The 12,119-nt window shown below is 39.0% G+C and overlaps 1 protein-coding gene across 1 annotated transcript in view; it reads left to right on the forward strand.

Annotated features, from left to right (window-relative positions):
- Positions 1-5,588: 5,588 nt before the first annotated feature.
- LOC134366865 (endoplasmic reticulum membrane adapter protein XK-like) overlaps positions 5,589-12,119 on the forward strand; it is a 78,247-nt gene continuing 71,716 nt past the window's right edge. Inside the window, exon 1 of the mRNA XM_063083359.1 lies at positions 5,589-6,000. Within this exon, the coding sequence (XP_062939429.1) occupies positions 5,756-6,000 (245 nt within the window). The 5' untranslated portion in view covers positions 5,589-5,755. The remainder of the gene's footprint in view (positions 6,001-12,119) is intronic.

Genomic DNA, 12,119 nt, shown 5'->3' on the forward strand with positions numbered 1-12,119 from the left:
ATTTAAATAGTTCATTCGGATATGTTTTTTCCTGGGTCTGCTTAACCACGTGATCTTCTTTTGCTTAGGAGGGCAGGCTTTCTCCTTATCTCTCCCATCCCTGTCTGTTCTTAGCTAAAAGCTCCAGGGTGAATAAGCCTGGACTCCCCTCTGGACAGAACAGTGCACTTCAAGGTCAGCAGTGGCAGGAGTTTGGCCTGTTCTGTAGTCAGATCACAAGTCCAGGACAGCCACCATGAGTGCAGCTGTGCGTGACAATAGGATGGTGGCTGCGTGTATCTTGCTTCCCCTCCATAAATAAACCTGGTCATTTTATTGACCATTGTAAAACAAAAACGAAAACAAAGTTGATGCTACATTAAACGTTTGGACCTCATCCATTATCATAAAATCATAAATCTCATACTGGAGGTGCAACTCTTTGTTTCTTTAATTGAAAGTGCTTATGAATCGATGCCTGATGGATGATGCCTTTAGGTTTAAAAATTTTTTTTTTTACATTTTTTAAAGTATTGAACCTTATTATTTACACCTAGATTCCTTCACAAATGGCAAAGTCCCTTATCTGCAGGATTACTTGCATCTTCTTCTGCCTTTGTATATCTGTTATTTACTCCTTGGAACTGAATGTGAAAAATTATTTAAAATGAAAACCAAATCATCCATATTAGGGGTTTTTTTGGGGGGGGATTGGTGAGTAGTACAGATTAAAAGAACAGCCTATCTTTTCTTGCCTTTCTCCTCCCTGCGCAATACTGAGGAAGAAGAGGGAGAGAGGGATAAAGATATATGAGGCTTAACTGTCCACAGTAGTGACAACAGTTTGCAAGGATTTCCTGTTTGCTTCCTTGTTGGTTTTCCTTAGTCGCTGTAGGAAATAGTGTGTGTGTGTGTGTGTGTGTGTGTGTGTGAGAGAGAGAGAGAGAGAGAGAGAGAGAGAGAGAGAGAGAGAGAGAGAGAAAGTCAGTATCACCTATGAAATAAAATCTGAGTGAGCAGATATGTTCCAGCATAAGTTGATTAATGAATGGGTCTTAATTGTGTGCTAAGTGCTCTCTAATAAATTAGCATGTAATTAATGAGGGCCATAGGTACACTTCCAGTCATCCATCTTAAGTGTTTGTTTTTATTAAAACTTCTGCCAAGTTAAAGCCATTAGTAGACATTTGCAGGAGATAACAGCTGTGAGTTTCACAACCACAGCAGTAGTGTCAGCCACACATGTGAACAAGTACATAATTTTAAATTTTCCAGTAACCACATTAGAAAAGTAAAAAGGTAAAATTGATTTTAATAACATATTTGACAACCCAGTTTATCTGAAATATTATCACTTCAATATGCAATTGATGTAAAAATATTGATTAGATATCTTACATTTTTTGTACTGAGGCTTCAAAATCCAGTGTGTATTTTACCCTTACTGCACATCTTAAGTCGGGCTAGCCACATTTCAAGTGTACAACAGCCATATGTAGGTTGGCGACCATATTGGACAGTGCAGGGCTAGCATCCCCCTCCTGTTTCCCAGTATTGCTAAGGTCTTCCTACCACTTATGTATTTTTTGTTGTTACAAGAAAAAATGGAAACAACACTGCATGTTACATGAGTATCGCGATATTTCCCCAAACATGGCACAACAGTACCAACAGCTGCCCCGTGGAAAAATAAATTCTGTGTTTAAATAAGTTGGGAAAGTTCTATTCTTTTACCCACTTTTGGAGATTACATGGTTCATTAACATAGTAAAGACTCTGAGAAAACACTCCTGGGTGAAGAAACCTGTTCGAAGTTGTTGAGTGGTTGAGTTCGGTGTGTATCAGAATTCTAGGAATTGCCACAAGTGTTTCTACTTTAAAAAAAAATCTTTGTGTTTTCCTTTCCTTCTCCACTCTTTCTGGAGCCCATCTCTCCTTATCTTTGTATTCAGAATCACCCAAGAGTCAAGATTCTCTCTTTTGTTCTAGAATAACCACTTACTAAATTGAAACCAGCAGATGGCTTTAAAGTCTTGCACGTGGACAAAGATTTTCAGAAAGTACCCAAATACACACCTTCCTCTTATTCTTTCAGAAATGATGAACACTCTATAAAGATGGGAGAAATATTTAAATGTGTGTATGTGTAAACAGGATATATACAGTTCTGCTGATGCCTTCTTTTTATATTTTGTCTGTGGTGTTAATTTACATGCTTTAATGTGTATTGTTCTTGTAATGTGTACAAAGTAGCTGTGATATAGCAATCAGATACAGACTATACTTGATTACTGTCAATATTTAGCAAATGATCTTTTTGCAACTCGGGTTTTAGTGGGGCCTCTGATGCTCTTCCCATAAGTTTTATGTTAAGATCCGTGTTTAAGTGGCAATTACCAATAAAATCAATTCTGCCACTGAATTTGGTTCAAGTTGACTGCAGTAACCTTTATAAGTGGATGTATTCAAATAACCAGATTGATTTAAATGATCAGTTTTGTGTCTGTTTCTTAGGATTTCAGTACTTCAGTATTAGAGATGCCTTCTGAAAACTGTACCAGCAGTAGAATCCCTTTACTCTTGAAAATGCAAAGTGTAACATGAGTTTCATAGACTCTCCAAGAATAGAGGTGGAATATTCTAAGTGCAAAAGTTTGGTGTTAGAATCTCATAAGGAAAGCAGCCCATTCTCTAAAAAGGTAACAGCTTTCCCAAATTTGAACATCTTGGGGAGCTCAGAAGAGAAGTCTGAATTTTAATCTCTCGGATTTAATGGCACTAAATTAACAAGTATTTAAAAAATGGTTTTGAAGGATTTTGTAGAATTAGGGGGGAAACTTTGCAAAGCCATCTACTGAGCAATAGTCAAGTACCACATGTTAGTTTTGGAATGTGCATTTCCCAAGTGAATAGAATTTACTTCAAAAAGCTTTTTTTTTTTTTTTTTTTTTTCAGAATTCACAATACTTACAGAAATGTGACTTACGATTGGAGGGAAAAAAAAATCTCACCTTAATGATACATTTCACAAGCAGCCAATTGGTGCAATTCCTTAATTATTTGTGGGGGGGGTGTACAAAGGAATAATCTGTTAATATAGTGTAACCGGTTATTCCTAATTGTATCTAGGAATGACTAAGTACTATTATTTAAAGTACTATTGAATTTTGAAGGACTGCTCAATGAATTAGTGTTATTAATAAAATTGTACTCTTTGCAATATATTTGCCTCAGAAAAAAATGCAGAGTTAAAAACAAAATTATATGAAAAAACACCAAATAGATATTAGTTATTACTACTTTAAAATCCTACTAATTTCCATAAGCATTAAATCCAATGCCATTTATGTGTTGTATATAACTAAAATTTTGAAAGACTTTTACGCGGAATGAGAGGCTTCTTAAAAAATGCCTTTTTGCCAGAACAGGTTCTATGACTTCTTGCTAATTACTATATTTCCTTAGGGGTACTTTGAGGTGCTTTCAAAGACATATCTGTAGCAATTAGCTCTAAATTTAGAACAGAGCATTCTGCCAGATATTTTAATATGTCACAAAATGTCATACTACTGTATTTTATAATAAAACCAAATCCTCAAATATTCTGATATGTTACATATTATTATATCAATACATCACTTTCTATAAGTCTGTAATTGTGTATATAATATTTTAAAAACTAATGGGGTTTTTTGTCCTAGTGAGAAAGAATAATGTAATACATGACATTAAATGGATCTTTAGTTAAAATCCATTGAGGTGTTTGGCAGGGAAGCTAGCAATCATAAGCTGTAATGTACACATTGTTCTCAAGGACAAATAGCAAATGATAATACAGAAAGGCATGATTACAGGGGCAAGTCAGAGGGTGTGCAGACATTGAAAGATCAACTTGCAAATGTTCATCAGATGTTAGCTTTCGTTATTGGTTGCTCCTGGAGGAGGAAGTGGTACAGTAGTTAATGTTGCTTCCCCTTCAAGTAGGGGATTTACCCATAGCCCACTGCATGGTATAATATCTCTTTAGAAGCAAAAGTGAATCAGAAGCTTAGCGATGCACCTTTCTATTTTTAAAACTGCTGTTACGATGTTCTAAACACTGTGATCTTTCCAATTGTGTTTTCTGTATTAGTTTTGTAGTGTAGAAAATAACTCGCTATAAACGGGACTTTATAGTGTTTAAAGTGATGTTATTTATTGGCTTATTGCCCTCTCCCTCGCAACACTTTTATGTACAGTCCATTTAATAATGTAAAACCTGTGATAATCCTTTGCCTTAAAATAAAATCTAATGCTAAATGTTGATTGTGTCCTAATTAATAACTCTAAGCTACTAATTAATTTTCCCTTGACATCTAACCACGATGTCAATAAAATATTACACAAATACTCTGTGGAGCATTGCTGCTGATTCTGTATTTGTGATAGTATGCATCTTGATCCAGGACATGGCCTGCTGGGTTCCATAAATAGACATTAGTAATCCTTTTAGAGAAAGGGCCTGGTACCTCTCAGCTGTTGGCTGAATCCTCCCCTCAACCCTTATAAATAGTTTCCCACGCCACACAAGAACCAAGAAAAACAGCCCATCATGTTCTCTCCCTCTACATTTTTTTGTTTTTGTTTCTTTTGAATCTTCACATTCTATTTCTGTTTACATTATTTTCCTAAAAAGAAAAATGCCGGAGATACCTGAAGATTGAAATGACCGAATTTCACCAGAGAAAGGGATCTTATGATTGTTAAAGTCTAATTCCTTTATGGAGCCTGTTAAAAACTGAGTTTTCGAGAGGTACAATGGCTTGATAGGGGTCTGAGGGACAAGGGTGAGCCGAGTCCATCCTGATGTCTAGAAGGTACTCAAAAGTTCAATGGGTGAAAAGGAATAGTCTTGGGGTTGGCACGCAGACAAGCAGACGATACCTTGGGCTAGAAAACTGCTTCCTTATTAGGCCCTGATCTTTGCCCAGAGTTAGTCACAGTTATAATAGAGAAACAGATTTTGTAAGCAGTTTTTCTGGGAAGGAAGGTATTGGCTCCTAGAGATTTATCTCTGAAGCTCTTTCGCCATTGAAAGCAATGCTTCACACCACTGTAACTGGAAGAAGAGGAAGGGGCATGCTGACATAGCAGAGTAAAAAGTGAAATCCTACCCCAGCTTGGTGGTGGATGCACGCCAACACACTTGCATTTTGAAAAGCATCTGTGTGGTCTGGTTATTTTTAAACGACCGAAAATGCTGGCCTTTTGAAGAGGGGTTCAGGCGTTTCATCGGCCCAGAAAATAGTGACTGGACTGGAAAGGCATCCAGACCCCAATTCTGGGCCCTATCGGTCGCAGTTTTTCAAGGAGATATGAATGGTTTCCGGAGAGAGCACCAGAAAGGGACTCTAGGACCCAGCAGCTGCGTACTGGGCCAGCAGGGCCCGCTGTACCGTTTTGGACCCCGGGGTGGCGCTAGCCGTCTTAGGACGCGGGTTCGCGGCCCGCCTGGGGACAGTTGCCGCAGAGACGCCGCGGGCACTCGGGCGCGCCAGCGGCGCACTGTGCGCGTGGGCGTGTCCTGGAGGGGCCGCGCTGCCCGCCCCACCCCAGCCGGGTCAACCGCCCCCAGGCCCAGTTCCAGCGCCCCGGCCTAGGCCGGGCCCGCGTGCCTTTGGCGGGCTGCGCAGAGCGCGGGAGCAGGTCCGGACCGGGCATGCCGGGAGCCCCTCTGGTACCCGCCGCCGCCCCCGCCCCCGCGTCCGTCCCCGGTGCGCGCTGCTGACGCGCGGAGATGAAATTCCCGTCCTCCGTGCTGCCGTCCGTGTTCCTGTTCGTGGCCGAGATGACGGCGGCGCTCTACCTGAGCAGCACTTACCGCACGGGAGGGGACCGCATGTGGCAGGCGCTGACGCTGCTTTTCTCCCTGCTGCCCTGCGCGCTGGTGCAGCTCACGCTCCTCTTCGTGCACCGCGACCTGAGCCGCGACCGTCCGCTAGTGCTGCTGCTGCATCTGCTGCAGCTCGGGCCCCTCCTCAGGTGCGTGGAGAAACCCAGAGCTAGCCCCTGGCCACAGCCCTCCACTTGCCGAGCGGAGGTGGGTGGCCTTCCGGGAGGGACAGGTGGCTGCACTCAGGGCTGGGCACAGGGACAGCCCGCCCCGCCCCTCAGCCTCACATTCCAGTCACAGGAATGAGACAGAATGCTGGCATAATGGTGATAAAGCTGCATTCCGGTTAGGTGCCATCATATGAAATTGCCAACAATCAGCTGAATTTGACCATCAGAAATAGCATTTTCATGTAGTTCATCCTCGTAAAATACATGGCTTTCTCTGCGGTCCAGTGCGCTCTGGCAGGACTGCCTTGTGTGGTCACAAACCCCTGGGAAGTGGGGCCGGCCCGTGGCTCACTCGGTAGAGTGCGGTGCTGATGACACCAAGGCCACGGGTTCGGATCCTATGTAGGGATGGCCGGTTTGCTCACTGGCTGAGCATGGTGCTGACAAACCCCTGGGAAGTGTATTGTAAGCCAGGCTTACAGCAAAAGCGTGTGTAGGTAATTTTATCAAACTCATGGCGCTTCCCGTGTGCCAGCCACTGTTCTAAGCGCTTTACGAATATTTATTTAATTCTCATCTAGAAGTCTAGAAATCCACGCACCATTCTTTTGTCTTGGTGGCGTCGTGTGGAAACATATGGGGTTGTAGAAATGTCATCTGGCCGTGCCTAATTTGTAAACATAGTCATTAAAGCTGATACACATGAAGAGATAAACTGGCAGTTTGTGAAGCAAAGAAAAACTGTTAGTGACATTTCTGGAAATTACTTTTTATTAGCACAAAGCAAGTAGAAATATGTGGTAATGAAACAGACTGGCTTATCTAAGGACCTTGAAGGAAGTTTGCAGTGTTTTGTTTTCTTATATTTCATCTCTATAGGGAAAGCAAAACAAAAGGTGTGTATCTGGATTGGAAATAAATTTATAATACTGAACTTTAGACATAGGTGACAGAGGAATTTGAAGAGCTAGAGAGGCTGGAGATACACCTCAGCTGCCAGAATATTCAGCTAGCCAGGAACCTTTCCTACCAGGAAATCAGTCGATCTCTCTCTCTCTCTCTCTCTCTCTCTCTCTCTCTCTCTCTCTCTCTCTCTCTCTCTCTCTCTCTCTCTCTCTCTCTCTCGGCCCCTCGGCCCCTCGGCCCCTCCCCTCCTCTCCCCCTCTCCGCCTCTCCCCCTCTTTCACACACACACACACACACACACAAAGTGGAATAGCAAGACAGATTTTACAAAGCCCTATTATAAAACTTTTGCACCTTTTATTAAAGAACCATCCCAGTGGACATTCAGAATACTGACTTGTAGGTTACACTCAGTCACAGCAAACTTGGTGAACAAGTTTCCCAGGCTCCAGAAGCCTCAGAATCCTAGAAAGAAAGAGAAACAGGTACCCTGGTAGGTGTGAGAAGTTGTTACTGAGGTCCTGATAGCTAGTCAGGAAAAGTAAAAGGGAAAGGGAGTGAGGGGAATTTAAAAAGCCCTGCAACCTGGAGCCATTTGGAACCGAGTAAGCCCTGGATAAGTGTAATCTGACTTTAGGCAAAGCACTCATCATTTCTTAATCTCTATGAAAAGAAAACTCATCATGTTTAAGAAGAGTGACAGGGAAAGGGAAGCTGACATTTCTCAAAAGCTTCTTGTGCTAGGTGGTGTGGTACATAGTGTATGCTTCAGTTCATTGAATCCTCACCACGAGGTAGATGCAATTGTCCCCATTTTATAGATGAGGAAAATGAGATCCCAGACCACATTCCCAAGGCTTCTTAAAAATTGAGTTGGGTTAATTATGTACCCTGTGGTCTGTGAAAGAAAGCAGAGAAGCAGGTAGTGCATCTTATCAGTAGTTCCATCTTAAATTAAGAAAAAGCTTCTTGCAGAATTAAAAAAAATAAATACAAACTCACTTGCCATCCAAGTAAATGATAATACCCTATCATTGCTGCCATTAAAAGTGTTTCTAAACACTAGGAGTAACACAAGATAAAGCCAATGACATAATATTATATATAATAAAAGGATTACAAGAATTAACCTGAGCTTAAGGCATACATAATGATGTTAAGAGCAGTAATTTCTGGATGGTGGGGTTACGAGTGATTTTAATTTTGAAAAATATAGAAAAGTATGTACTTTTCTCCTTTATTATATAATCTTATATATTCTTCAGTTTTTACCATAAAAGTATTTTAATTTTTTTAAGAAAATAAAAAGTTCGGTGCTTTGAAGAGAGAACTTCTCAGTTATATTGAGAGTTTCAACACAGTAAAATGACCTATTTCCATAAAGTTCTGAATGGGTCATTGTGTTTCTGAGGAAAAACAGCATAAAAAATTAAAAAACAACAATAAGCAACCCCTTTCCATCAACACAGAGTCTCTCATTCTTTTTTTTTTTTTTTAGTAGACTTTTATTTTTATAGCAGTTTTAGGTTTATAGAAAGTTCAGATAATTCCCATTACCCTCCCCCCCACACACCCCCATACACAGTTTCAAGAAGTCTCATTCTCATGCAGCTGATTTATTTCAAGGATACTTGGACCTATGACCTTAGAGCTGAGATACACAAAATGTGGTTGTTAATTCCAGATGAAAAGAAAAGCAATTTGTTGTTGTGTATTAGCATGACTTAATATCTTACTGGAATTTCTTCCTGCTGTTTGATTCTATTTAACTCTAAGACATCAGCCTTACATAAAGATCAAACTTATTTCCCCAAACAAAGGTGTTCCCTCCCCCCTTTATCAGTTAAATTTAGTACTAAATTGTTTTTGGACGGTTAGCTCTATTTATCTTTGGGTGGGTACTAGCCAAACTCATGTTCTTTTTAGATGGATGCTGTTTTTGAGTTCACGCAGGATGATGGCCCAGTTAAACTGCAATAAGTCACACTAATGATTATGAGTTAAATACTACTAATTAGGGCCTGCTGTTTCTTTTCTTTAGGGAGGCTTGAGGGGGCACCATATTGTATTTATATCAGTCTTATATTTAAAACCGTAGTTACAGTTTATATGGTTGTTTCAACTTGAGGCTGGGTTTGAATTATATGAACTTTGGGTAATGCCTTGAGTTTATTTTTCAACTTTAAGGAAAATCTTATTATGAATAAAATAAATATTCTGGAAAACGTCTCTTACCCAAAAATTTTTTAAAAACTGTTAAAACTTTTTATCATTCTTTTACAGTTATGTTAATAATTGTCATAACTTAATTGGGGAAAGTAAATATAAATGAATTACAAGTTCAGTGAATTTCCCCCATTTTTATTATTGGTATAATGAGGAAGCAGTGATTCATGAAAAATCTGGGTTTATAAAATAAAGGATAAGAAGTTCAAAAATTTTATAGAATATTGCAGAATTATTCACCACAGTGTATCTCTCTATAGTATACTTTCAAAAGAATTCAAAATAATAATATTTGAAGAGCATTTTGTTTTTCATTCACAAAGTGCTTTTACATGCAGTATTTAATCCCATCCACTCTAAAACCTTGTGAGCTAACTGTCATTATCTTATTTTTACAGTCCAGGAATTGAGGCTCAGGAAGATTAAGTGGCTTTTCAAAGGTCTGACAGTGTTTTCTATTTAACCAGTCTAGATCTTGTGTCGCCTCTCAGAGCGTGTGTGTCATATGAAGATAATGTGGCTTATAGGAAATCATAGTCCCTATTTCTTTGGAAAAAGTATCTTTATTAGGGCCAATGGTATCACAAGTTGTTTGTGCTGGTACCAACATGCATGGTTTCAGCTAAGGAATAAACTCCTGCTGTGATACTTGAAAACTGGTATATATGATGGTTGGAAATGGAATAAAGTGAAAAAAAGGGATTAACCTGTTGATTATCTACATCAGGGTTTGGCAGACTGTGCCCCACAGGCCAAATCCCCCCACTGCCTGGTTTTTAAAATAAAGTTTTATTGGAACACATCCACGCTCCTTGGTTTATGTGTCTACAGCTGCTTTCACGCTACAAAAGCAGAGTTGAACAGTTGCTACAGAGACCATGGCCTGCAAAGCCTAAAATATTTACTCTTTATGAATACTTTACAGAAAAAGTTTGCTGACCCCTGGTCTCTATGATACTGAAAAACTACCTTGAATGATTTTGATGAAAGTATCTAATTTGTGGGTTTATTTAGACAACCTCTCAAGGGAAACAAAAACAAAAACAGATTTGGATTAATTGGATGAGTCTTGCAGAATTCCAAGAACAGTTGTTTGTTTCTTATTATCAATTTTCTTAACCAGTAGTGGTGGAAGGTCCCGGGGCCTTTCGCAAATTTATTAAACACTTACTACGTGTAGAAATCTGTTCTAAGACAAATGTATTACCTTGGAAAAACAGTGGATTGCAGGAGGGTCTACCTGGGCTTTAGGGCTACCTGAGCCATTAGCTCATTCTGAGACCTTCTTTTATTTCCATTGATTGATCACTGAAGTTCCATTTCATCTACAATTTTGTGAACGCTTCCTGCATTATACTGCCCCTTCCTCAGCATCAAGAGAATTGTTTTTTCTTCTGAACCATCAATTCATTCATTCAGCTCTTGGCATGTGCTAGTGTTTTGTTTGTTTTAGTCTTTAAAAACTCTAAGTTTGATTTTATTTTGCAAGTAAAACATATTTGTTGAGATGACAAAGGAGAAAAAAGATAAGCACAATGAAGAAAATAAACCTCTAATTTGACTGCATAAGACAACAATTCAATTCCTAGTGTTCTGTTGCATATACTTATAATATTTTTACCGTGGTGTGCTTGCAAAGTGTCTGTTGGGGAAAACAAGCCCTGATTTTCAGGATTTGCGGATTCTGTCCTGCATGTATTCCCATCATGTCTGATCAAGCTACCAGTTGTTAAACAACTGGCTCAAAAATTTCCTGTTTAACAGTCAGCTCTCTCGAGTCAGTATGAGCCAGTTCAAACATTCCACTGTTTATGTGTATGTGTGTGTGTAGTTTGTATATATTTTTATATGTATGTGATTTTTTTTATAAAAAAATGAAATTTTCTATATATATTATATTGTAATTTGCTTTTTTCTCATCAAATATGGTAAAAATATTTATATATCAGTAAATGTATTTCTGTACCGTTAGTTTTAAAGACTGCATAATATTTCATTGAATAGATATATTATGGTTCATTTAATTGTTCTTTTATTTTGGGGACTTTTAGACTATTTCCTGAATTTTGCTATTACAAATAAGGCTGTGATTCAAATTCTTAACAATAGTTTCTTTCTAAGTAAGATAATTTATGAGAAAATATTTTATAAACTGAGAGTTCTATATAAATATTTGTTGTTTTCATTATTTATTATCCTTATTATGTATATGTCCCATTATCCCATTTAGATTTGAGCACCTCTGAATGAGGCAGGAGTATCCTGCTGTCTTTGCCTTCCCTGTACCTTTCAGTAAAGTGCATCTTCGTCAATCATATATTTGAGAATAAAGACGATAGTCATTTTATTTTATCTTCTAATCCTTTTTATGGTCAGTGGTTCAACGGTGTGAAGGGGCTAGGCCTCATACAGTCCTCAGTCATAAATCTGAGATTTCCTCAGAGAAAAAAAAAAAAATCTCCCTCCCTCCTTCCTCTCACCCCTCTCTCCCAACAACCTCCTTTCTGTTCGCTTGTCCTATAAACTTCAAGGAATTGTAATTGTTGTGTCTTCTCCCCTATCCCCCACCCAGGTTATTTGTGTATTTATTTATTTTTAGCTCCCAGAAATCAGTGAGAACATGTGATATTTCTCTTTCTGTGCCCAACTTGTTTCACTTAATATAATTCTCTCTAGGTCCATCCATGTTGTTGCAAATGGCAGTATTTCATTCTTTTTTATAGCAGAGTAGTATTCCATTATGTAGATATATCACATTTTCCATATACACTCATCAGATGATGGACATTTGGGCTGGTTCCATCTCTTAGCTATTGTAAATAGTGCTGCAATGAACATTGGAGAACATGTGTACTTTCGACTTGATGGTTTCCATTCCTCTGGGTATATTCCCAGCAGTGGGGTAGCTGAGTCATATGGTAGATCTATCTGGAATTGTTTGAGGAACCTCCATACCATTTTCCATA

Source organism: Cynocephalus volans, chromosome X, assembly GCF_027409185.1.
Source record: "Cynocephalus volans isolate mCynVol1 chromosome X, mCynVol1.pri, whole genome shotgun sequence".
In the NCBI taxonomy this organism is placed as follows: Eukaryota; Metazoa; Chordata; class Mammalia; order Dermoptera; family Cynocephalidae; genus Cynocephalus; species Cynocephalus volans.